Source organism: Poecilia reticulata, chromosome 14 (assembly GCF_904066995.2).
Source record: "Poecilia reticulata chromosome 14, P_reticulata-male-v2, whole genome shotgun sequence".
In the NCBI taxonomy this organism is placed as follows: Eukaryota; Metazoa; Chordata; class Actinopteri; order Cyprinodontiformes; family Poeciliidae; genus Poecilia; species Poecilia reticulata.
The window spans coordinates 23,427,299-23,453,757 of NC_088843.1; the positions used below are offsets into that span (position 1 = coordinate 23,427,299).

Below are 26,459 nucleotides of genomic sequence, written 5' to 3' on the forward strand. Positions count from 1 at the left end.
CCCAGAAATATTATTTAGAGGATCTGCAAGAATGCTGTAAGCTTAGTGGGAAATCAGAACATTAGCCTGGTCTGGGACCAGTTGAGATGCATCACAATATGGATGAGACTGTAAGGTCAGAGACGACCCCTTAAACCTCAACTTATGTTTATATCACATGATTATTGTTAATAATTCTTAATATCTGAGTTATTTAAACATCTGATTAGGATGCACTGCGAAAATTCAAAATCTTTCCTAGTATTTTCTGTGTAGTTTTTAATGCAAATATCTTAATACACTTGTTCCACTGTCAGATGGTTTTACTGATAACCAGACATTTTTCCCATATTTTAGATAAAAATGGGAATGTTGATAAATATTCAAGTTATTGACCTAAAAAAGCAAAACTTCCATATCTTGCTTAAAAGTTGCTTATAAGTTAGTTTTGTTTTATTTCAGATGTATTAAGATATTTGCACTATGAAGTAGAGCAAATATATTTGGTAAGATTTTGTGTTTTTGCAGTGTGCAGGATGGATGGAAGGAAGGAAAATACTTTTAGGAATATTTTCTCACATCATACTTTTTTACTTTTTTTTTTCTTTTACTGCTCTTCTTTCTTGAGTAAAATTTCTGGATATTCCTCCACTTACTGCAACTTCACTAAGTGAAAAATATGTTTAAACCAAGAATGATGCAGACCCACCGTCATGGTAACCTGGTTTTCACACCAGCCTCATTCTTCTAGGGATTTTTTTCTATCTGCTGATTATTTAATCAAATACAGGAAGCACTATAAGCTTTACATGCTGTATAAGTTTTATTAATCTTGTGTTTAAAATGTTTCCTCTGCCTAGTTCAGTTGTTTTTATAGTGTTATTTGCATAATATTATTTTTATCTTAGGCTTTAAAATACCAGTATTTGGACGCAACTATTTTTTTCTCTGCCTGATTGCATCCTATTTAAATATTTAATCAGACATTATGATCAGTTCTTCAGGACTATTGCTGCATTTTTAATAAATAAACATATTTTTTATGCTTTCATGAGTAATTTTTGGACTACTACTTTTTATTTTACTTGAGTAAAATAAATTTATACTGCTCTGTGCAACTGAATTTTGATTTGATTTACTTTTAGTTGTTAGTTATAGCAGCGTTTTAATTTACATTTCTGGATTTTCAATATAAAAATATATTTTATGTAATCTACAAAACGTTTGCTTGAGAAAAATATTTTTAAAGCAATAAACATAAGCAAAAATATTTTATCAATAGTTCAATTGTCTAAATTTTTAGAAATTTATTAATTTACTGTTTAATTATCTTTAATATTTAGTATTATGACTAGTAGTTGGATTTTTACTATAACATTTGGTAGAAGTAATGACAATCAACATGAATAATTTTTATCAGTAATTACTTTTAGCATACAAGTACTTTCTATCTAATTCAAATTATGTTTTTCCTTAATTTAATAAAATATATCATTCCAGGAAAGCATAAAAAATTTTTTGACTTGAACCAAAATTATTTTTTTGTTTTTGTTTTTTTTACTATTGCTGTTGCTACAATAACTAGATCAGAGAATCTACATTTTTTCCTCGTAATTATTTCTCTCATATCAACAGATTTAGGTTTCCCCAACTAAATGGGTGAAGAACAGTGAGCATTACGTTGAGGATTGTTGCTCAGTTTTCTAAAGTTAGATGACATTTTCCTGACTTTTCTTTGTCTGATCTCAGATCATCCCCTCTCGCCTTGTGTTCCCTGGCAGCCGCCTCGCCTTTTTAGAACTGCGTCGAAGTTCTGAACTTAAGACGTTTGTCTTCTTCTCTGTCACAGAGTTAGAAAGACATCAGATCTGTCATATTCGCTCAGCCGTTGCATGACAATGAGACCAAACCTTCAGCTGGAGTTAGAAGCTTCTATCAGCTGCAGCGCTTCAAACGCGTCTCCGTGCAGCTTTACAACCCGCTGCCCCCAGAGACCTGATCCCAACATCAGAACTCAGAGTTACACAAAATATTGATCTGATTTAGGATGTTTTGTTCTCAATCTGGTGTTAAATCGTGCTTCACTGCCTTATTTTTACAGCTTTGGGTTTTTCTCTTTTAAAAAAAAACAAATTTCTTTCCATTTCTCCAAATAAATTGACTTTCAGAGCTAAAATCCACCCTTAATTATCCACATTTTACAACTTTAGAAAGATTTCAGGAAAAGAAAGATTTTGTTTTTCTTTTTCCTTTCTGGTTCGGCGTCATTAATCTTGGAGATGGGGATTAACATCAGCCAGATTCCCTGATATATTTGGAGTAAAAATGTCTCCATTTTCCTGTTAAAGAGAAAAATAGGTCGGCGCTCGGATGCGGTGCTTTATCTGTAAACACACGATCAAGCATTTCTGTGTGGAGGAGGGAAAAAAAAACTGGCCGTACAAATGATCGGCCCATGCAGATTTCTCGGCGGGATACCCGAACGTCCCTCTGAAAGCTGTCATTTATTTTCATTGCTTTGCTGCCGTAATGGACTTCGCTTGAACGACATCTTTGTATTTAACCTTGAGGATGAAGCATCTGAGTGCATGTGCACATTTATGTGGCTGCAAATACACACAGAGACACACACTTTACTATCATAATGATCGTCTCCAGCTCTGGTTTCTCCCCCTCTTCTAATACCACATTTTGCTTTAGTGCTTTCTCTTTTTCTAAAGAGCTGCAATGAAAATCCTCTCCAGCATTTTAATTTGGGTGAGTCGTTAATGTTCGATTGACCTGCAGGGTTTTTTGTTTTTTTTTATCATCACATGGAAGTTGCATGTTAAATCTGCAGCAGAGTTTCAGCCCAAGCAACAAGTGGACCTGTGCTCAGCAGCAGGATCCCAGACTGAGATCCTCTTAAAGCTCAGAATCCAGAAGCTCCATGTTTCCAAATCCCTCCAAACTGTGTGGTATTATTTTTACCAGAAAATACTAATGGTATCTAGAAGTAAAATGTAAATAACTTTTATTGTGCATGAAATGCAGGTAGGAGATGATGAAGCTAAACTCTAAACGGAAACCAACGATTGAAAGTTTCTGTATTCTGGATATTTTAGCTGCACAGTTAAAGCAGCAGCAGTTCTAGTGATCTTTCCCCCCAGCAGCTACAGCAACTTATTTTTGACCAGGTTCTTTCATGTGGACAATATTTCAGTTTCTACACATCGACCACATTTCCATTTTGTTTTCAGGTGCTGGAGACATAAATCTCACCTTGTGTCATGGTCTGAATGAATCAACGTTTCACAGTGACAGACCGCCTCCTCCCCTTCAGCTTCAAACCCAAAACAAGCCCTTTCTCCCAAACAAAACAAGATCATTAAAAAAACAAAAACCTTCTAATAGGAGCGTCCATGTTTTCAGTCAGGATAGGTTTATACCCCGAGGTTTGAACACTAAACAGTAACAAATCTCTGCTCAAATAAACGTATCATCACAGCTTATCTTCTCAGAGGGCAGCACTGGCTCGTTACCAGTTCTCCCAGTTGTTCTGTTGCCCCCTCCATGCTGAAGGAGGAAGAGCAGGCCAGCTGTCATGGCCGGGGCAGGTGGGGGGCCACTGAGGCCAGCTGTAGAGCGGGAACTGTTCCCTCTCATTTCCACTTCATTTATCGGCTCCCACTCCATCCATCCACACCTTGCCCTGCCTCTGCCAGTGGACCGACACCAGGCCCGCACCACGCCTTCACTTTACCGCCTCTTTCTCTCAAACACACCAACTTTCTGCGCACCTTTTTAGCTACATTGATTCATTATACAATACTTAGTAAAAGTCTTCCATGGAGACGTTTGAGTTTTGTAGGGAATTAGTGCATTTTTTCAAATAAAGGAGTTTATTTGTAAAAATAAACTTGCTTTACCACATAAAAGCATCATACAGTCACCAATTATGAAACGAGCAATAAACATTACATTTCATCAAATGCCAGAATCATCAATCATATTATCATTAAGTAATCTGATCGATGTTTGACTTAATGCTAATCAAGTCTAAACAGCTGGGTTTTAAGCCTTAGTCTAAAGCAACTCAGTGTTTCAGCAGTTTTCTGGAAGTGATTTCCAGATCTGTGGAGGATAGAATCTAAATGCAGAGCAGAGCAGAACCAGACGCTGTTGCAGTAGTGCGACTAAAGACAAACGCGTGGATGGGTTTCTCCAGATCCTTCTCCAACATTAGTGCTTTTATCCTGGAAATGTTCTTCAAGTGATAGAAGGCCGACTTTGTAACTGTCTTCATGTGACCCTGAATGTCCAAACCAAGGAACAAAGCAGACCGGTCAGGGGGAAGTTCTGCAGAAGTTTATACCAGCTTCATAACTCTGTAGCAGCTGCAGAGATCTATTCCTCAGGCAAAAGAATCTGCTGACAGGACAACTACTACCAGTCTTATAAAAATATGTAAAAATGTTAAGAATAGAAAATTACTTTTGAGAGGGGAGATGCCAAACCTGAAGTAAATACAGGACAATCCTGGAAGAAAACCTTCAAAGCACCTGGGGTCAAGGATCAAGGGTTTACATCAAAACCTACAGCTACACCTACATTCTGATCTATTCATAGGTCAGAATGGCCTAGTCAAAGCCTAAACCTTAATCGAACTACGAATCACTGACACAAGTTGGAAAATGATCAGAGATGTTTTTCCTTGCAGTCTGACCTCAGATTGGCATAATTAAAATGTTAAAAACCACAGTTTTAACTTTTTTATTTGGGGAATTTTTCTGAACTCATTTATCACTTTTCTTCTTTTTTATAATTACGCACTTTGTGTTGGATTGTCTCATAAAATCCTGACAAAATATGTTGCGGTTTGTGGTTGCAGTGCACCAAACTGTGGAAAAATGTCTAGATATGACTATCTTTGCGAAGTGGCGACTGACTTTGTATCCAAAAGATTCTCAACATTTTTCCCACTTTTTTAGCAGCTGCTTTACCGTTTATTTCTCTGCGTAGGCTCATTTAAAAAGAACAGCAGTCTTAGGTTTTTAGAATAAAATCTGGAGTCATGCACGAACTAAAGGAACCTCAGAGAAACCAAATCCTTTCCAGATTTAACCCAGTGTGGTGCAGAGCAAGGCCCAAACAGCTTTTTTCCCTCCCTTTCTCCCTCCCTCCTCTTCTTGGTATGAATCTGCCGTATCTCATTCCCCAGCGCTAATTCCAATTTAATTGCCAGTAGCCTGAAGCCTCCTCAATAGGAGTAACAAATGGTTTGATTCTGTAGACTTCATCAGACTGCATTTTAAATGCGACACAGTAACCCGGTGCGAATGCCAATGAAGCCTGGCGAGTAGCCCCTCTGTTTACTAATTATCCTTTTTCTTACTCCGAGCCGCACAGCACAAGTTGTCTGATTAAATCGGATTTGTGGGGATTGGAGGGGGTGGGGTTGGTGGGAGCTCCTGCGGTGGTGTTGGTGGAGGCTACGGTCGGGGGCCAGCTGGATTGGATGACAAGCGTGGTCCATCTTTGTAGGTTCACAACGAGAAAGGACAACGGGGGAGGGTGGAGGCGCAGCGGTGCCACTGTAAATCACCAAAAAAGGGATTTGCTGCTTTTTTCCTCATTGGTTTTGATTCCCGTCTCGCGTTGCTGGTGATCTGTGCAGCCGGTGCTGCAATCAGGAGGAAAACAAAGACGCATTGGGAAAATGTACGATCTGAATAACAGTATGAAGGACCAGGAGCTATCTAGAGTTTCTGCTCCTATGATATCATAAAATATTCCATTAGTGCAGTCAGAACCTCAAACGTCGTGTTTTCTTAGCCTCAACATTGATCTGAAGCTTTCGCTTTGATTCCTTTGAGACAATTCAAATTACTTTTAAGAGAAAAAAAACTAAATGTTTTTATGACCCTCGCTCTAGCTCACACTTTATTAGCTTATTTAATTGGGTCAGATTTCTTGTTTGTTTTGCTGGGGTTTTTTTTATTCTGTTTTTGTTTTATCAAACCGATCTCTCTTGTAAATGAGATCTGTATTAATAAAGGTCAAATAACAACGAAAAAAGTATTTGCCACCTGACATATTTCATGCTTTTTTGTTACAAGGTTTAAAGAGGATCTTCACATCAGAAAAGGATGATTTGACTAAATACAAATATGTTTTTAAATGATAACATACAAATAAACCAACCTGGATAAATGTTAGTAATTCCTTTTCTTGTTAAGTTATGAATTGACTCAGAGAACCTGTCTAATTTCATTTATTGACAGACCCATTAAAGCAGGACCTGTCTGGCAACATGAAGTAGGCTAAAGATCTCAAAAAGCTCGAGCTAAAGGAATTCATGAATGTCTTCGCCATCTGACATCAGGGTTAAAAAGTTGTCTTTAAAGTTTTGAGAGTCCCGAAAACTTAAGAAAAAGAAGAGGAACTGTGGAGGTTAAAATACCAAAATTAGTCCAAGAAGTCAAAAAAGAATCCAGACCAGATCTGCAGCTCTGCAGACCTCGCTGCCTCCAATAAGGTTATAATTCAAAAATAGGGCAAAAATGGGACAGCTCAAAGAATCACAATCACGCAAAAAAATTTAATAAAACCCTCAATGTGAATTAAATGGTTGGTACTATAAATGAACTCATCGCCTAAATTCTGCTTCTTGTATTTTCAACTAATATCTATCAAACATTAGTTTCTGAAAATTGTATGTGTGATGAAAAGAACAAAAGTGGATGGATAAATCTCGGCATTTTTGATTATCTTTTTTTTTCCTGTTGGACTTTTAAACCCAGTTCAGCTGAGATATTTAAATCGGAACAAACATATTTTCTTTTTCTATCTTAGTGAAGATTCAAAGCCGAGTATCCGAGAGTTTACCATCAAATGATCCACACAGGAAGGTCAACACCATCTTTTAGCTCAGCAGCAGAGCTAATAGGATGAATTAGGATGAACTGTTCTTGCGTTTAATAACAATATTAAGACTTGAGAGACATTCTCTGTTTTCTCCTGTTTGACACATTTTGTGTCCTCTGTAACCTTCTGCACACCCTGAGCGGACGCTCGTATGATGATGTGCAAATAGTCATAAAGAGCAGGAAGTGGCCCTTTACAGTAGGCAGTGAACATGGCGGCGTGCAGATGAGCAAATCTGCATGGCTATAAAGACCTCTCCCTGTCAAACTAAATGGCCGGTTGAGCTGCCATATGGTTGTGCTGACATTATCTCTGGGTAATTAATATGGCATCTCGCCTGGCATCTGGTGGCATTAATCTAGCCGGGAGCCGTTCATCTTACAGTGTCAGCGCCGCTGCAGGCCCGACGTGAATTATCGCTGCCCGACGAAACGAGTAGGAGAAAAAAATAACATCAACAAAAGAAAGACAAACAAAACGGGTCGCTGAATTTTCTACTCGGACGGATTTATTTCCTTTTGATTTGTTTCATTTCTGCCTGAAAAATGTGGCCGGATATTTTCTCTATAATCTGATCTGTATTGGCGTTTGATTAATCATACATCATACTGCTTTGCTGGGAAGGTTTTTACGCAAAAAGGCTTTGCAAACAGACATTTAGGTTGACATCACAGCAATCAAAATCTGCTTCCTAACGGTTGGAACCGTGAAGTAAACACATCAACATAAAACGTTAAAACAAAATGGTAAAACATAATCCGTTTACTTTTATTCAAAACAAAAAAGCAACAATTATTCCCACTGCTGTTAGAATATAATAGCATCTTGAATTGTGTATTCTCACAATTTGTTTTAATTAAGTTTATTGTTGGTTTATCATTAGTTTGTTCTATTACATATACAACTTGATCTTAATGCTTTTAATGTTCTATATGTTTTATGTTTTAGCACCGTTTTCAGCCTATATTGGTCATTCTAATTGCTTCAGACATTTAACTGTTTTCTAGTTACATTTTAAATGCTTTTAATTGTGCATTTCATCACTTTTAGATTTTATTCTAGTTGTCTAATAACACTTTTTTATGGAAGTAGATCAGAATCGCTTCTTGTTTTACCTTCTATAAAACCATTTTGTGCTACTTTGTATGGAAAGTGATCCCTAAATAAAATCTAATTGCAAATATAGTTTAAAACATTTACCTATAATGTTTTGGGGGTAGATTTTGCATGCCTTTGGAGTAGAACATAAAATAACAAACTCGTGTTTGCTAGCATATTAGCCTGCATTCAGCTGCTTAACACATGGTGTTCTTTTGTTCATTTTTCTTTCTCTTTTGGATTGAAAATATTTCTAAAGGGCAAATTAGTTTTTTTGTAAGGAATGGGGAAGTGAAGAATCTTACTTTCAGCCACCTTTCTGGCAGTGTGCAGCAACAGGAGCAGGAGGGGCTTCTCTAGACTCCGCTCCATGTAGAAGGAGACACTATGGTCGCTCTAGAATCACAGTTGAACAAGTTTAATTTGACTTTATTGTAGACCTGATACTTTAACTTATTAATTGCAAATTGAATTGAAAATTGAACTGATTTTGTCAACATAATCATTGTGAAAATTGCTATGAATTACAGACTCAATTAACATTTTTGATTGAGCTATGAGCTCAGCATTCTTTAAACACCAACAGTTAAGCTCTTTTTTGTGTCAGTAAATCTCTTCCAGCCTAAAAGTTCAGGTTTTATTCCTCTGCTGCTTCATCCAGCAGTTTTCCCCGGATTCAAATCTCTCTCCAGCTCATTTTCATTCCTCCGTCCTCCACTCTGATCAATAAATACCTCTGTGGGGGTGTTTGTTTTAAGTGAATTAGAAGTAGCACAAACATTCAAACTTCTTCTCTTTCTCCAACCATATGCAATAGCCAGAGTCCTGCGTTTCTGAAGTTGCAGCTCTGTGTCCCTGTGCTGTGCAGAGCTGGATAACAGGATCATCTGAATCAAAGGGCCAACACTGCAACCCCCCCCCCACATAATGCAGACAATCCTCCACAACCAGCAGATGCATGTTCTGCATCAGAATAAACAGAATAAACACTTTGGTCTTGTTTGAAAACTTCTTTAATATGTTCCACTCTCAATTTCTCAAATTACTCGCTGTTCCTGAGGAAATTTAGGGAAACTGGATGCAAAAGAGACTTCAAGCCCGGTGAAAATCTTCAAAGATATCCCGACTTGATCCCTGCTTTTGAAACCAAGATTGTTTTATTGCCAAACTGTTACCAATAAAGGTTTGAATATGACAAACAGGAAGTCATTTGCTAAGCTTGTGCAACAGCATGATGTAATTCCGATGCAACACGTGTTATGCGAGCCACTTTTTTTTCCCCCCGTTCTGTATCAGTTTTGGCATTTTTCGTTTATCAGCCGAGAGCATTCAGTTGCTGTATGGAGATTTTTCTTTAACTATTCACACAAAGGTCTGAAACGGTGGATTCTGATGCCTTAGGGAAATCTCTGAGAGTTTGATTCGTTGGGGGGGAAAAAAACTGCTTTTCATTTTGTTTTCTCATGCCGACAATCGGATGTGCAGCAGCTTCCACTTTTATTACTAAAAACAGTTGAAATGGTTTCATCCTTTATTGCAAAGGGAGGATATCACTTTAATTTAAATACATTTGTTCAGACAGGAAAAACCCCTTAGGGAATGACCTGGAATCTGATGTCAGGATGCTCCAGGTCTGGATAAAATGGAAAATGAGAATATTTTGTCCTGCAGTTTGGAACAGTGACCCAGTTGTTCGCTTTATTGTCATTTATGTTATCTTGGGGGCGGGGGGTCTTAATTCTTTTTCTCTTTTTTTTGTTTTTGTGTCCTACATTCTGCCCTTTCTTCCTTTCAATCTGCACCCTTCAACCCAGGGGTGCTCAAATTTTAAATACACTTTTTTTGTCCAAAACTGTAAGCAGGAGGATGTTGCTAATTGTAAAACTGCCTCGATGGACATGTCCTAATATTTTATCAGAGACCTTTTCAATGGTGAACACCTGAAAGCGTTTACTACAGGACGATGCGTGCCCCCCGCCGACGCCTCGCAGAGATTCTGGTTGAGGCGACCTTTTCAGAAAAGCTGTGACCTGATATGCGATGAGGCCTCGTTGCCTATTAGAGTAACAAACAAACACTTGACGGGAGCTGCAGAGCGGCAGGAACTTCACCTTTTCTCGTTTCTCACACCTAGAAGTGCCGACACGGGGGAGGCGGGTTATTGTGACTGGTGTTTGTGGTAACTGGCAGTTAGACGGCGACAGAAAGCAGCGCCGAGCCAAAACGGGGAGTGAAGGTTGTTGTGACTGAGTGCAGAGGACGTAGATTCCCAGGCTGGTGTAAAGTGAAGACGGTGAGGAAGGCAGCAGAAAATAATTACTGATTTTTGTTTTCATGGAAAGAAGACCCCGTTTCCATGTAGTTTTACGACAGCCTGAAACTTCTGCGCGTTTTCACCTGACATCCACCTACTTGAGGGTGTTTTATTTAGGTCTTATGACATCTGCCACACTTTTTAGTCTTTGTCAAAATCTAAAAAAGAACAAAACGTGTGGTATGTAGGAGTGGGAATTGATCATATCATTTATAATTTATGGTGATACATTTTTTATCATAAGAGTCTTGATTTATCGTTGATGATAAATTCCAATTAATGATGTTAAATACAGTCACCTTGTGCAGTGTAGTGACACAAATCACTCGTTTTGATATGACTGGTGTCCTAAAGAAACGCTCTATAGACTAAGTTTTAGTAAACATTGCTCACATTTCTTGCTTGGTGTTCACTGCTGCTGGATCTATTTATTCCTCTTCACCGAGTTAAAACAACTCAAAGTGGAGCGTCTGTTTGCATACTTTGATCCTGCCTCTTGCATCTTGCAGTTCTGGGATGAACTTCTTTTCTGCACAACTTCTTATATGGTGCTCTACTTTTGAAGTTTTTTTTAATTTTTATTGCAGGACCCTCAAGTTAAAGAGATTAATTGTTGTTGTTGTTGTTTTCCCGTTAGCAGGTGGGCTTTGAGCGGTCAGGCACAACATGGATGACGTTTAGATGAGCCGAAGCTTGTAAGTCGGAGTTTTTTGAGCAGCGCTTGAAGGCAGCCTTGGCATCGTGATTCTGTCTCCACACCACCAAATGAATGTAGGCGTGCGAGGATACAGATGCCTACGTTTAGTCACTATTCTGTACTCCGCATAGATAAACTATACCTTAGCATAGATTGCTATTGACAGGAGCAAGCAGTAACAGAGGTTGAGGTCTGTTGGTAATGGCCTGTGATTGAACACCTTGTGCGGAGGTCCCGCTGCTCGCTGCCTCATTAAATCTGGCAGGTCCTCTGTTCGGCACGCTGCATTGCAGGACACCGTCAGGACACATTAAAGCGTCTCTGCTGCAGCACTCACTGGAACATGTGCGCTGGAGATGGATTTCGGGGGTCCTAATGTTTCAGCTGCGTTTGTGTTATTATTACACTTCTTTATGACAGCAGTTACCGCTGGGGAGCTTCTTCTGTAAATAAGAAGTGTTGGAGTGTAGCTGTCACCTTTAGATCTCTGAAAATGCGTTAAAGCTTTCTTATTAACCGGATCAGAAATCATTTCAGTGTTTGTGTGGGAGTGTGATCGTGCTTACACACTGCTGGTAAGCTGGCTAAAAGGAGGCTTGTATTCATTTAACTTGCTTTAAAGAAAGTGAAATTCTGCTGCTTTAAAATATCGCCAATCAAGAAAAAAATTTAAATACGTTTTCTCACTCCAACCCCAACAAACACTAAACTTCGACGATATGTCTCTAGTTCCATAACTTCAGCATGATTAAAAGCTGACATTCTTCCAAAACGTTTCTTTTTTGTTCATGTTTTCAGTTTGTTTTTGTGTTTTTGTGCACAGACTGTTGTCCAGTGTCATTGTAAACACAAATTCTCCCCACCTGTTCAAGCAGAATTAGAAGAAGCTTCTCAGTATCGGCGGGGGGGTCAGATCAGACGGGTCGGTGTGTGTTTACCTTCCTCCACATCGAGCTCGGCTCAGTGACCGGCCTCTACGCCTCGGGCCATTTCTCTGCTCCTCGCCCATCCGGCCACTGTCACCTCCCTTCAGGGAGTATTCCTCTCCATTACCTGCCTCTGTCCATCCCCCTCCCCCACCCCCCCCCGGTCCCCGCTTAAATAACAGCAGCGCTGCCACTTCAGAGCCATTACGATCCACACACAAACTGCACCGCGCCTTTATAAATAGATGGCATGAGAAGTAAGGAAAGAGGCTGGTTAGAGGAGATAAATTATTCCCCAACAGCCCAACAGGAATGAGACTAAGAACCCCACCGCCACCATCCCAGCTCCTCCTTTCAGGTGTCACTTTCGGCTGACTCAATTTTACACTGTAATGGACCTCCCGGTTCAACTAGTTTTCTCCCACCTTCTCTTCCTTTTTTATCTCTCGTCCACTCTCTTTATCTATCAGCCTCTGACAACACCTTAACTCACTTTCCTGAGACACACAATTATTCCCCGTACTGACTGTATACTTTGTACCACTTAATTTTTCTCTGAAGGTAATCGAAGTTAGCACCTTGCCACAAACTACTCTTTGCAGGCAAGAAGTCCAAATGAAAGTAAGTAGCAAACAGATTTCCTTCAAACCGACCGCAGGTAAAGTAAAACAACCTGCAGTTTTTGCTTTTGTTAGGGACAAACCTGTTTGACAAATTTGTTCTCAAATTACATCTGAATGTTCTTTAGCTTGTCTTTATTTAGTTGCTAATTTGCTTCTTTTTTTTTTTACATTTAAAAATTTACCTCAATTAAGAGATTGCTTCTAATTTATCTTTGCTTTATTGCTAAAGTTCTTTAAGTGGAGAAAACTGAACTCCGGAGGCACATTTCCCTTTACTCTAAAAAGACTGACAAGTGTAATGTCTTGGAAATAATAAATAATCAGCTCTTTAAAGATGTACATTACATAGATTTTAACTAATTAGAAATGTCACTTTTTTTATTTACATACGACGGTTCCAGCTAGATCCCTTGTATTCATGCATTTCATACCCCCATAAATTTGAGGCACAGATGATATCTGAAAACAAAGATGGACGATAAGGGAGCTTCTCCTGCCAACTGGAGGTTTATTCCTGCTTCAAAAAGCGATCTGATTGGATGCTTGAAAACACTAATGTTGTGTTCAAGTTGTGCTAACAGGAGTTAGCCTATCGGCGAAGCTTTTCTAGCCTAAAATAGCAACTCAATGCTAAACAGGTAGCTGCAGCACAGATGTCTGTCAGCATCGTTTCGGTTTTGAAATGAAAATATGTTGTTTTTTTTCTATGTATGGTTTTTAGTTAAAATACATTAAAGTGAAAAACTTGATTACAGTCCCTGCAAATAAGTCAATTCAAAATTTGAGTCAAGTCCAACCACAAATAATAACACTATGATCAAAGTTAGGTTTGATGTGACAGTTTAATAATTATTATTCAGATGATGACCGGTTGTGAATAGTTGCATCACGTGACTCCACAATACTTTGGTTTACACCCGAGTTCATTGCTGAGTTGATGACTCTAAGGTGTATTGTCTGCAAAACTGCATAAATCAAAATCCGCTCACCACTCTGCCTGATGCACTGTTTGTTTTTTTCAAACATGGAACTGTACAATATGGTCAAACATGTCTACTTTGGTCTCATCTGTCCAAAGAACAGAGATGTTGAGGTCTTGTGGTTTGAGATGGAGCTCTTGTGTTTATTTCTCTGAGCATTGCACACTCTGACCTAGAGGTCAATTTTTTGCTCCTGGGAAGAAGATGGTCAGCTGTCTTAAATGTTTTCCATTAGTGAATCTTTCTGTAAAGTATTTTGAAAATAGTCATATAACCCTTGCTAGGTTAATGGTTAATCACAGTTTCTACTCTAAGGTCATTACTGAAGTTTGTCTGACATCGTCTGTATGCTCCAGAGCAGCAAACCTAAGTAACTGATAATCAATTAATGAAGTTTAATCAGTCATGCTGCTATACAGACAAAATACCACAAAATACCTTAAAAGCAAGTATGAGGGGGTTTTTTCGCATACTTTTTTTCATTTCAGCTTTGGTTTTGACAGACTTCTCATACACTTTGGTATATTTCTCTTTCTTTTCACCATGACTAAGTGATGTATTTAGATGTTGATCAGTTTTTGGATTTATGTAACTATTTTTCCCACCGTCGTTCCACGCTTTACGTGTCTACTTTGACAAAACTGTAATGCTTTTCTAACAGAAGTGACTGGCTGCTTTTAAATCTGACACACATATTGTCCTCCAATCAACTTAATGTGTCCCGGCAGCCACTGTAGCTGCCCTGACTTCAAAGTGGCCGTTTTTTGTTGTCTCGTGCTTCCACTTTTTGTTTCCAAGCTTTGTTTTTCTGTGAGGATGTCAGGGCGTGTTTGCATCTGGGTTTCATATATCCGCCCTGCTAAAGCCCAAAGGTCAGAGGTGTGTTGACCTTTTACATTCCAGAAACCTTTTCTCCTCTAATTCCCCATATTTGGCCAAAGTCTTTGTGAGGCTAAAGTCTCTCCCACCCCTCTAACATTTACTTCTCTCCCTCTTTTTTTTGACTCTGGACCACTTCCACAACTATAATAAGCGTTCATTTTTTTCTCAGTCATACATGATTTTTCTCCAAAATGATCTGGAACACAAACATTATTTATGTATTCCAAGACAAACTATTTTAAAAGTCTACAGGTAGGTGAGAAGTCTCAATAAAAACCCAGGAGAAAATAATCAAATTTATATTTTTATTCTTTTTAAAATTACACTTTCAATGAACTTATTAAAATTCATTATTATTAGCAGCTCATGTCACATATTAATGTCAGCTCATGTTTTACTACCCTAACCTGTAGAATCAAGAATTGATTTAAATATAATCTTTCTTACAACATGAAGCAGGCTGAAAGCCTTAATCTAAAAAGAAATAAACCTAAGAAATAGTCTGGAAGCAATTATAAAGTCATATCATTATGTGTGATGATTGATATCAAAGACTTCTGTGCACCAGTAGAGTCAACCCAACTACCACTTCAGTTTATTTAGCACAAAGTCACAGCACGCCATCAAATTTACAAAATGTACAGATGCCAAGAAAAGTATGTCCATTCCAATTGATCCTGTAGGATAATGCAGTCAAGTTCAGTTTATTATTAGTTAAAAAGTTTTTTAATCTAGGGAAACATAGCAGGTGGTAGCCGTCATAAGTAGCTGCATTACCATTACAAATATGTGCAAAGCTTTGTCAATGTTTGGCTAAAGCCAAAAAAAGCTGTTTCCTTTAAATAATAAATGCAATTAAAATTACAAGTAAGTACGTTTATTCACCAGACTACTCATTAAAAAACATGCCATGTTATGAACTACTTCCTATTGTCGTCTGTCTTATCTGCCTAGTAAAATCCAGTTGCTGATCACAAATCATGTGAAGTGTAAAAAGTGTTTTATAAAATAAAATAATTTCAATGCAGCCAGAAAAATCACTTCAACGTAATGGAAAAACGTTTTATCAAAAAAACTGACGTCAGTCCTAACATTAGTATGTCAGTGCTCAAATTATTGCCACAGATCTGCAACATTGGCATGTTGTCAGTAACGCCAACTGCTCAGATCTGGTAACATTAGCATATTATCAGTAACGCTAGCTACTTATATCATTAGCATGCTAAAGCCAGCACTACATGTCAGCACTAGCAGTTCAGGTCTGCTAACCTTCACATCCTAGAATGCTAGTACTAACATAAACAGCAAATTATTGTTACTTCAAGATTCATTAAAAATGCTCGACAAAAATGTCCAGAACCATCTAAACATGCTAGTGTGTAAACATAAGTCTTAGCATGTTAACGTACTCATATCCATTACACCCAAAAATTTCCCAGATGTTTCATCTCCTAAAATGTCCGATTATTATTGTTACCCTAAAATTTAAAATTCATTGGTTACAACAGTAAGTTGCTAACCTAGTAACTTAAAAGTGCCCTTGATAAACTTTCGGTCATAAAGAAACAAAGAGAATATGTATTCAGCTTCTATAAATTCATACATTTTTAAACAGACTTTTAAGTCTTTTTTATATATTAAAGCATAATTTAAACTTCCACATCTTTTAGTGTCTCAAACAAAACATTTTCACAGAATTTAACCAAGACTTGACATGTTTATTAAAGTGTAAATGCAGTTCAATTATTCGTTTAATCAATGTATTGATGTGGATTGATGTCTTGTTGCACTCTAAGCAAAGACCAGATCAATTTCATAATAAAAAATATGCAAATATGTGTTGAATCAGATCTCAACCATATATAACAGATTATATAAACTATTTTCTCATTAGTAAACTCAGTATTTTTTTGCATTAAACGTTGTGACACAGTTTCACTCTGTGGCTGTTGTAACAAAGATTTGCAGTCAATTACAGCAGAGTTTTCAGCTGAAAGCAAAAATCTAACTGTTCATCACATCCGATGAAGGTGTGAATGCTGGTGCAAGCGTTTGTTTATGCTAAATATAATATTGCAGTGAATTACTACAGCAACATGAATGGAAAACAACACATGGGTGTCCTTATAACACATGTACCTCTCTATATAGTTAATGAAGGAGTGAGCATTTCAAACAGCAGACACAAACAAATCACACAAGTTGCTGATACAGTGAATAATGCGACAGGAAACACAGCCACACACGTGTGACATGTTATATTTTACTAACTGTTCCCTGGCGGGCTTACGTGCTGCATGCTGTATTTATAGAGATTAAAGACGTACACATTTCTAATGTTTCAGGGTGGCTGCGCAGACTGATAAAGATCTCCTATGCAATACTTCAATCGAATCTCGACTTCAGCGAGCGTGGTGCATTTTTCTCCAACAGAGATAAAGAGCACATAGTTGCAAGCGCACAAACAGCTAAACAACAACAACAAAAAATGCAAACACACACCACAGGGTTGCACGGCCGCTTCGAACACACACTCCCTTCACACTTTTTTCAATTACCAGGCTGGGGAAAACTCTGGGGAAGGACTGAGTGTTTGGAGCTCAGTTTCTATTTCATCAGTCAATAACACATCTTTGGGGCAAAGCTGACACTAATTTAAAAATCTATGAAGAGCAGCCCGCCTCATGTTCATAACCACTGGAGGAGGAGGAGGAAGAGGAGGAGGAAGAGGAGGACCCACGACAGCCTGCACACCTGATCAATCACCGTTGTGGCGTTCTAAAGAATGAAGGGGGAGATGTTGCAGGAGGATGATGATGGGAGGAAAGGTGCAGACGAGTTTCAGAGCATCATCTGAAGATAGTAACTTCAGCTTGTGTTAGTGGAAGATAAAGAAAGTGAAATCTAGAGCTATGAGGGGAGCAAAATAAATTTTACACTAACTACATTTCCACTGGCCATAAAATTGCAGAAAATGGAATTACGAAAATAAATTTGCTTAACGGAAACTATTTGTAACGGAAATCATTTGATCTGCTAATGTTAGCAGATCTGAGATATAGCTGCAGTGGCGCAACTACACATTATTTAGGTGGATGTGAAAATAACCCCCCCACCCCCGAGGCGACGATACGTGAAGGGTAAAACTCGCTACATTTACCTCATTATGTGCGCGAAGTGAAGGAGCGTAAGGCGCGCTGAAGTGTATGGGAAAACATCATTGGCGTGCCGCCCCCTCCAGACTGGGTTTTGGCGCCCCCTATGGTGCTGCGCCCCAATGCGTTGCATATGCTGCATACCCACTTTTTGCGCCACTGGGTAGCTGCAGATAATGCTCTCTGCTCCCTTGTTTTCCACTTTGTGCTTGTTTTGTGGACTACTTTTACTGTTGTAAATTTCCTGTTGTGCTGTGTGGAGGATATGAATGTATTTTGGCACTTTTGCACTATTAAGAAGCCACTGACTTGCTCCCTAATGAGTAAAACAATTAGGACAAAGTCCTGTTGGACACGTATAACTGATGTCACAATCTGGGCAAATTGCACTGTGGCTTTTTCTCTTCGATCTAGTCAAACAGAACTTGTAATTCTGACCACCTTTCCTTTACTTGCCACATTAATCTAGTGACACACTGGCAGACAGACGTGCAACAGACCATTGAAAAAGATATTGGAATAATGTCGTCCAGTTTCCACCTCTGATTAACCTGTGACCTCTCTGTTTTTTGGGTTTTTTCTCTGCAGGCTCGGACATGGCCATCTTTTGCCTTCTTTGTGGGAAGCGTTTCCAGACCCAGACAGCACTGCAGCAGCACATGGAAGTGCATGCCGGCGTTCGCAGCTACATTTGCAGCGAATGCAACCGTACTTTCCCCAGCCATACTGCACTCAAACGCCACCTCCGCTCACACACAGGTTAGTGGAAGCACTCGGTGTCCGTCTTCACTGCTGACGAGACGGGTATCTTCAGGGCTTTATGTCTAAGTATCTTGCTTCGTTTTGACTCGAGTTCCTCTGTTGTGCTACTTTTTACCCTAAATTCTCCGGTTGCTTTGCAACATGCTTTGAAGGTTTTACTCTAGCTTTTTAATGTCACCTTTTAGTAAATATCCAGAACTCAAACTTACGTGGCTGAAATATCTGAAGCCTAACCCGACTTCATGTCCATTAACAATGTGAAATAGTAAAACACTCCAACAAGTCCATCATCTTTTCTAATTAATTCAAGGTATATGGGGAAAAATAAGTTGTCATATGCTGGATTTACTGCGACAGACTGGCGACCTGTCCAGGGTGACCCCGCCTCTCGCCCGGAACGTTAGCTGGAGAGAGGCACCAGCAACCCTCCCGACCCCATTAAGGGACAAGGGTGTAAGAAAATGGATGGACGGATGCTGGATTTTTTTTTTTTTTTTTGGCTTATATGTTGTGCTCTGTATTTGCAAAAGTGAAGGAAAATGAGTTTCTTCCCCTTTTGACTGACATTCCTAAATTATAGAGATAAGTTTACAATTAATACAACAGGATAGTGAGGGAGGGACTTCATTACAGTTTTCATCCAGGCACACGCAGGCCTCCAGAGCAGACGTGCAATGCCCTGTGAGCAGCGATGGGGGAAAAAAGTTGTGGTTTTGCAACAAAAAACAAAAAGACTTCAACATTAAACTTACAAAAGCTGTCTTTGCTCAACTTTGCTGTTTGTGGATTTTGTGGTTCTGTGTCTTCAATCTTGACCTTCGGCATCCACTGGAGTGGATGAGCTTCAGATCTTCTAAGTCTGGCATGCCAAAGAGTAGGCACCGCTACCGGGTAAATAACACCTTTCCATTGCAGAAACTGCAGTGAAAAAGTACTACAGGCATTGCAGCATTCATCTTTTATCCAAATGAATCTTATTTCTCCAGTATTGAGAAATGATGAGTAAAGATCTGATTTTGATACCCAGTTGATTCATTAGCTTAATTTCTTTTATTTTAAAATTATACATTGCATATGGCCTTAAAAGCTGTAAAACCAAAGGCGCATTTGAAATGAACACCTTCTCCTGTAAAACAAAAAATGGTTTTATTTCTAAATTTGTGGGGAGATATAAATTTTGTTCCAAATAGAAAACAATAATAGAAAAAAACTTACCACTGATCAACTCTTTGACCACTTTAACAGCATCCTGTTTATGCTAAATCCAGTGTATCCTGGCTGTGGATCATATTGACTATTTCTTGGATACATAAAAATAAACATATAACCGGAACGTTCCACACCATCCATGGGCCCAGTTCAGTTGTAGCTCCATAGGACAATGGCACAGTGTCACTCACTGGCATCAAACAACACATTAACCACTAAACATAGAAGTACATTACACTTGTTTAATAATTAAGTTACCTACTATAGGTTATTCTACAAAATTGAAGTTTTTAAGACAACATTTCAGCTGATATTGTTTAATGGCCCTGCCTTGGAGCTCCTCCATGAAATGACCCATTTTTTTCCCCCACAATCCCTCTCTCCCACCTGTTTGATTTCTGGGTAACAGAATACCTGACAGCTTAAATTTAAATTGGATTCAGTTTTTCCCTGTGAGTTCTACAAGGATTCTCATGTTTGAATACAGCCTACAGTACAAAACAGAGTACAAAGGCGCGTTTTTATTTTAGGAAATTTAGCTCCGCTGAATAAACAGCATGAATTCAGGTCAACGTGGATGCATTCTGCAGCACTCGGGGGAAGATTATTTACGGCAGTTGTTTTGGTTTTTTATTTTTTTTCCCCCTTTTCCATCAGTCCACTATAATTTACTCAGTGTCGGCTCTCAAGGACAAGACCAGGATTCTAATACATTTTTTCGCTGGAGCAGAGGTAGCCTGACAGATGCGGCTATTCAGAGCAGAGGTGGAGGGGTGGGGAAGAAACGCGGCCATGACAGAATATGAACACATGGAAATGAATCCCATTTCAGCAGCGAGGAAAAGGGCCTTTTTTCTTCCCTCTTTTTCTCCGTCTCTCACCCAACTGCCTGTCTGCGACCTTAAATAACAGTCTCACTGTCAGAGCCGATTTAGCTCACCAGCTCGCGGATAAATATTTGAAACGAAAGGCAGCGAGATGAGAGTAGTCGGCCCTATTTACAAGTCAGGCGAGTACACCATTAGTGTGTGATGGTGGTGGGAGCTGAGGGGCTTCACGGGAGCGTTGTGGAGGGTGTGTGTGGGGGGGTTACAGTAGCGATGCACACATCTGTTCTCTCCACCAGACGCCGGAGAGGACACATGCGGCGCCTCTGATCCACCTGCCCACCCCGGCGACGTAAATGTCACCTCAGCTCGGCGGCGGAGCTGCAGATGCGACTCTGCAGCCTTTTGCCACTTTGAACCTCGTCCCACTGTGGGCGTGTGCTAAATCACAATGAGCCAGCCGTGAACGCGGCCGTTTAAATATGATGCAGAGGTTTTTGTCGGGGGATTATAAAGTCAGCCACTGACGCAGCCGTCGTGTGTGCCAGAAACAGGTCCTAATTTAACCTTTAAATAAAACTAGAGGGCTGGTGTTCCTCTGGAGTCACCCTTTGATGTTATTACCATTCAATGCGTAACGTTGCAAAAATCCTGATTAAAACATCAAGTTCGCATTAGAGGATCAGCCCTATAGCTGCTAGAGATTCTGCTAAATACTGTCTTATGAGATTGGGGATATTTAAATCTTTAAAGACTTGACAGAGAAAAATAAAGACTCAGAATTTGTGGCTTTACTATCTACTATCACTTCATTTTTTGCTGATTCTCATTTTTCTGTCTGCCTTCAGAGAGTTTTTGGAGATGAAAAGGAAACTAAGATTCTCCCAGTTAATGCAGCCAATCATACAGATGCATCTTGTTAAATTTAAATATCAAAAAAATGTTCCAGTAACTCCATTCAATCTGTGACAAATTCTGCTAAAATTGTTAAAGTTGAAATGTTTTGGTTTCATTTTGAGGATAACGGTTTACAGATATTGAAAACCTAAAATTCAACTTCTCAGACATTATAACAGATGGATAAATAAATGAACAGATTCTATATGAGCTGAGTGTGATGGCCAATTAGTCACAGTTGACTTTGGACTTGATAAAACACAGTGGACCAACACCAGCTAATGACACGTCTCTTTTTCCACCACCTGTTTTTCTTCCACTAAGCTTTCCAGTAAACTTCTTGGATAAGACACTGTGTAAACAGCCATTTTCTGCAGTGATGACCTTCTGCGCCTCATCAGCTGGTCAGGTGTTAGGTCAGCAGTCTTTGATCCTGTTTTTAGAAATCTTGTTAATATCATTGGTCTTTATGATTTTGCAGTGTGTTTTGCGTAAAGTGGAAGCCGTAGTTAACAAAATTAAGAAAGATAAACACTGAATATTTCACTCTGAGTGCAATTAAGGTATAAAATGAATGTCATTTTTGATTTAAATAAACTTTTCAATTATGTTTTACTTTATCTGTATGTGACTATATGTCTCTAAGCTTTTACTAAACTCCAATCAAAATCAGATAACAGCCTATTTTAAAAGCTCAAAAGCTAAATATGCCTTGATATCCATTAATGCTCACAGTGGAAACCGTCACAGCATTATCACAGAAGCTTACATCTACAGTCTACCTTTTCTCCACACTTTGGGGTTCAGCCAATCAGGAGCCAAATGAATGACGCACCTGGATTGGCTTCCAATAGCGCGACAAGTAGCTTTGCGGCTAGGCCTTTCAGTGTCACAAATATTCTATCAAATATTTTTAGACATGCTGTATTCACATGTATAATTTGCAAATAATTTGGAGTTATGTTCCACTAAAAAATTCACAGTGTGTTACTGTACAAATAAAAACCATAGCAATTTAGTAATAGTGAAGTATATTCTGTAGTTCAGGCGTTTCAGTTATAGCTAATAACTGAAACTTTAATCTGGGTTTTACTTTAAACCCAGATTAAAGTAAAATTATTTTCCAGCTTTCATCGCTGATTTGTTTTCTAAACTCAAAGCCCTAAAGATTACAACAATTCTCCAACTTCTGTATTGAAGCTTGTCAGTTGTGCTGTGGATGATGTTTTCTTTGTTTCAGGCAGTTTTTTTGCACACAAAAGCATCAAACAAATCGCTCCTTCCCGTTGGCGCTTCCCGTGAAAAGCAGCCTAAGTTAAGACAAGAATTCCCTGTAAATACCAAGATCTCGCTGTTCAACTCTAATTTTAATGGACGGAGCGTGGCAGCGCCTGTTTGGGGCGGAAGCTTTTTAGATGCAGCTCGGCTGTTAGTCGAATCAGTATTCAGTCGTATCAGCTGACAACAGAAAGCACTTTTATGGACGTCCATTGCGCCTGCTTCATTTTACCTGTCTGCAGCCTTATCTTTTGAAAGCAGTCTTGCAGCTACCGGCTCTGACACTGGATCACCATTTAGGGACGAGGAGGAGAAAAAAAAAAAAAACAGATTTAATGGTGTTTATTCCAGCTTCTTAATCTCACCATCTCGCCTCCTCTCCCTCACCAACTCTATTTCTCTGTATCCACCTGCAGTTTCATCACCTCTGCTGGACATACTGTTACAACCATGCTGCCTCTTTGTATTCGTCTCTATAGCATGTGTACCATACAGTATAGAGTCAAGCACTTGTGAATAAACACAATGCTGGCTCGTAGAAGTGCAGTCATGGCAGCTGTGCTTTTCCCTTTCCTAAGCTGCTCTCTCACACACACACACAGAGGGCAGACACTCTCTTTACAGATCAGGCCTTCATTAATATTCTGTTGTTGTGCACTGTCTGTGTGTAAGTGTCTGTGTGTGTGTTTTTTTTTTTTAAACTCGGAGCCAATTTGCTGTCTGCTGTGGCTGGGTTGTTTTGTGTTCGCAGCTGTATTTGATAGCGACGCAGCCAGACAGAGGGGGAAAGAAAGCGAGAGGGGACCAAAGCCAGTTCTGGTCTTGGCAGAGACGTCGCCCGGTAATTTACAGCCTCTTACCGTGTATAATGAACACACTCCGTGCGCCCATGGGCACCCTCGGCGGCCCTTTGGGGTGTCAAAAGAGGTGATTGGAAGGGAGTGGGGGGGGGGGGTCAGGAGACGCAGGTGGTGATGCTTGGGGGCACCCTTGGGTTCACTTGGCGTGCTGCGGTTCCACCTCACTGTGCCGGGTCCTCATCTGCGGCGCCCCCCCCGCCGCCATGTGGTCACGCCAGAGACAAGGAGAAATGAAACGGAGAAATGGAGTGGAATGAAAGTGGGATGGTAGCAGTTATCAGATGGACATACGACGTGTTCGCCATTTGAAACGGCAACAAGAAGATCCTGACATAAACTCCTTTTGTGATGATAGAAATGTGTGCAATTTCCATAAAGCTCTGCTTTACGTCTTTGTGCTTTAGTGTTCCCAAGTGGCAGTGGAGGATGACAGGAGCGGGGCGTCATCCTGTTTTATTTTGTCTATTTCAGTAAAATTTACAGCAACCAAATGTCAAATATATTCCTCTCTTATTTTTCCGACCAGAACCTTTTTTTATTCACATTTCCGGTACACCCAAAAATCTGACGCACAAGAACATCCAGAAACAACAGTAACGGACGACAAAGCTGCTTCAAAAAAATGTTCTTATGGGACGCTGGAAAAGACCATTGTTGTGTTCAAGTTGTGCTAAAAGGAGTTAGCCTTTCAGGGAAGCTATTCGAGCCTAAAGTAGCATCTCAGTGTATTAACTCCAACGTTGCAGCAGCTCGTTGGAGCTAATGCTAATGTCGGCACATTTCTACAGCAATTTGTGCCATTCTGAAGGTTGAATAATGTAAATAACGGATTAAAAACTATAATTGTCTTTGTTATAATATGTCAATTTATTCAAAGATTTATCAGCAAAAATGGTTTTGGGATTGAAAATGTTGCTTATTTTGTAAATGTACGTAGTTTTAAAATGTGATTGTGATTAATTGCAGACAGAAGTCCATTTTTCTTGGCCACTTAACTTATGAAAGATTCAGTTCAAATAATGCAGGAAATATCTAGAATAAAGCAGATACTCTGTCATAACGATTGACGTTTGTGTGGATGTGTTTAGCGAACGTCCACTTTGAGTTCTCTGCAACGTGACGTATGCCCGGAAATGTGGAAGCCTTTGATACTTGACTTGGACTTTGAGTCAAAGATTTTTAGACTTTAGACTTGGCTCTCACAAGTGACTTTTTTTTTTCTTTGAGACTTGTCCCTCAAAGGCGTAAATCTGTGACTGTAAGCAGTGTAAAGAACAGAAACGCAGTCTTAAGTGGAGCGTACTTTTTATGTTTTTAAGGTATGTTCCAAGAAAGAAGTCTTACCTAAACAGGAACATGTATTTTATTAGTCAAATTTTACCTCCTTTTTTTCAGCAGCAGACACTTGCACAGCAACAGGACATTAAACATAAATAACCCTCCACAGGCCTCCTCTGTGCATTAGCATTGCATTTGGACTGATAGGAGGCTCCTAATTAAAGGCAGGTGAATCTCAACTCAATTATTATTCTTCCAGCATCGTGCAAGCCCACCGAGCTCTGTGATGGATTGTGATCTCTGCTGTGGATGAGACGCTAGAAAGAGCACAATGTCTTACAGCGGGAGCCACTGATAACTTCATGCAGACAAATAAAGACTGTCACTTTTATTGATTTTCACCCAGCCCCCACTGCCGAGGCCATATACACCCACATCTCCTGCTCTATCCCTGTCTGGGTTTTATCCCCCATCCCTTCATTCCCATTGCTTCCCTTTAATGGAAGTGCATCCAACATCATCCCTAAGGCATCTGAAAACGTTTTCCACCATAAAAGTATAACATTCCCATAATGTGATCAGACTCGAGGATGTGTACGTTTTACGTTCCACTTTTACTCCCATTTTCCTCTCTGGATCTTAAATAAACCAGCTCGGGCATACATACTGTATGTACTTACATAAAATTATAAATAAAATATATGGATGGAAGTGAAATTGTCTTTTAACAGCAGGGCAGTGGTGGAGGCACATAACGAGAAATGCAATTTATTCCCCGGCACGTTGCTGCTTGGACAGGCAGATAATGAAAGGCATAGGTCATTGATGGTGACTTAAACCTGCAGCGGTGGAGCAAAATACATTAATAAATATCTGCAACATCACTCGGATGGAGAGGATAACACGTAAGGGAGCAAATGACGCAAGGAGCAGGTCCTCATCAAACACGGGAATACAATTAGTCCTGGGGCTGCTGTGGAGAGACTCCCTGCAAATCATAATATCGCCCAACGTTGACATGTGAAGATCCATTACGGCTGCCCAGGAGGGACACGTGCTGTGGCAACCTGAGGAGTTGAACGCAATTCCTTTTATCGTTTTCATTTCAGAATCCACAAATACTGTATATACAAATACTTAGTTTTTGTTGGACTGGAGTGCAATAATTCAAAGGAGATAAAATACCTGATGACAAGCACATCCCTCTAGAATTACCGCATTTATCAGTGTTGTTGTCTATTAGTGCATTGTAAACAGTCCGTCTGTATGGTTTATAATACATTGGGTGGCTGCTGAATAGCCAAGACAGGCAGTAATTATAAGGCTTCAAACAAAGCACAACAGCGGTTCGGGAAAATTGTAGAAAAAGACAAAGGCTGGTATTTGTCTGCTGGTACTGAAATGGATATCCATTAAAACATGCTTGCTGTTTGTGAATAACCCTGTCTGTCCGCATGATAAAGCTTTGTTTTGAGCTGTTAGCTCAGCTGTCAGATGGTTCGGTATGTATATTATATCTTTTTGCAACTACGTACTGTCAGCACTTTAAGTAAATTGGTCTTTCTGTGTCTGCATCACAGCAGGGGACCACCCATTCGAGTGTGAATTCTGCGGTAGCTGCTTCCGAGACGAGAGTACACTGAAGGGCCACAAGCGCATCCACACCGGGGAGAAGCCCTATGAATGTAACGGCTGTGGGAAGAAGTTCAGCCTCAAGCACCAGCTGGAAACCCACTACCGTGTGCACACAGGTACTGCCTCCAAAACAAGTTCAGATGTAAAACAGCA

At 39.6% G+C, this 26,459-nt stretch overlaps 1 protein-coding gene across 2 annotated transcripts in view; it reads left to right on the forward strand.

Annotated features, from left to right (window-relative positions):
• zbtb16a (zinc finger and BTB domain containing 16a) overlaps positions 1–26,459 on the forward strand; it is a 173,942-nt gene that overhangs the window by 138,198 nt on the left and 9,285 nt on the right. For both annotated transcript variants that reach the window (XM_008428574.3, XM_008428573.3), the window contains 2 exons: positions 18,149–18,319; positions 26,252–26,422. In XM_008428574.3, coding sequence (XP_008426796.1) covers positions 18,149–18,319; positions 26,252–26,422 — 342 coding nt within the window. The remainder of the gene's footprint in view (positions 1–18,148; positions 18,320–26,251; positions 26,423–26,459) is intronic.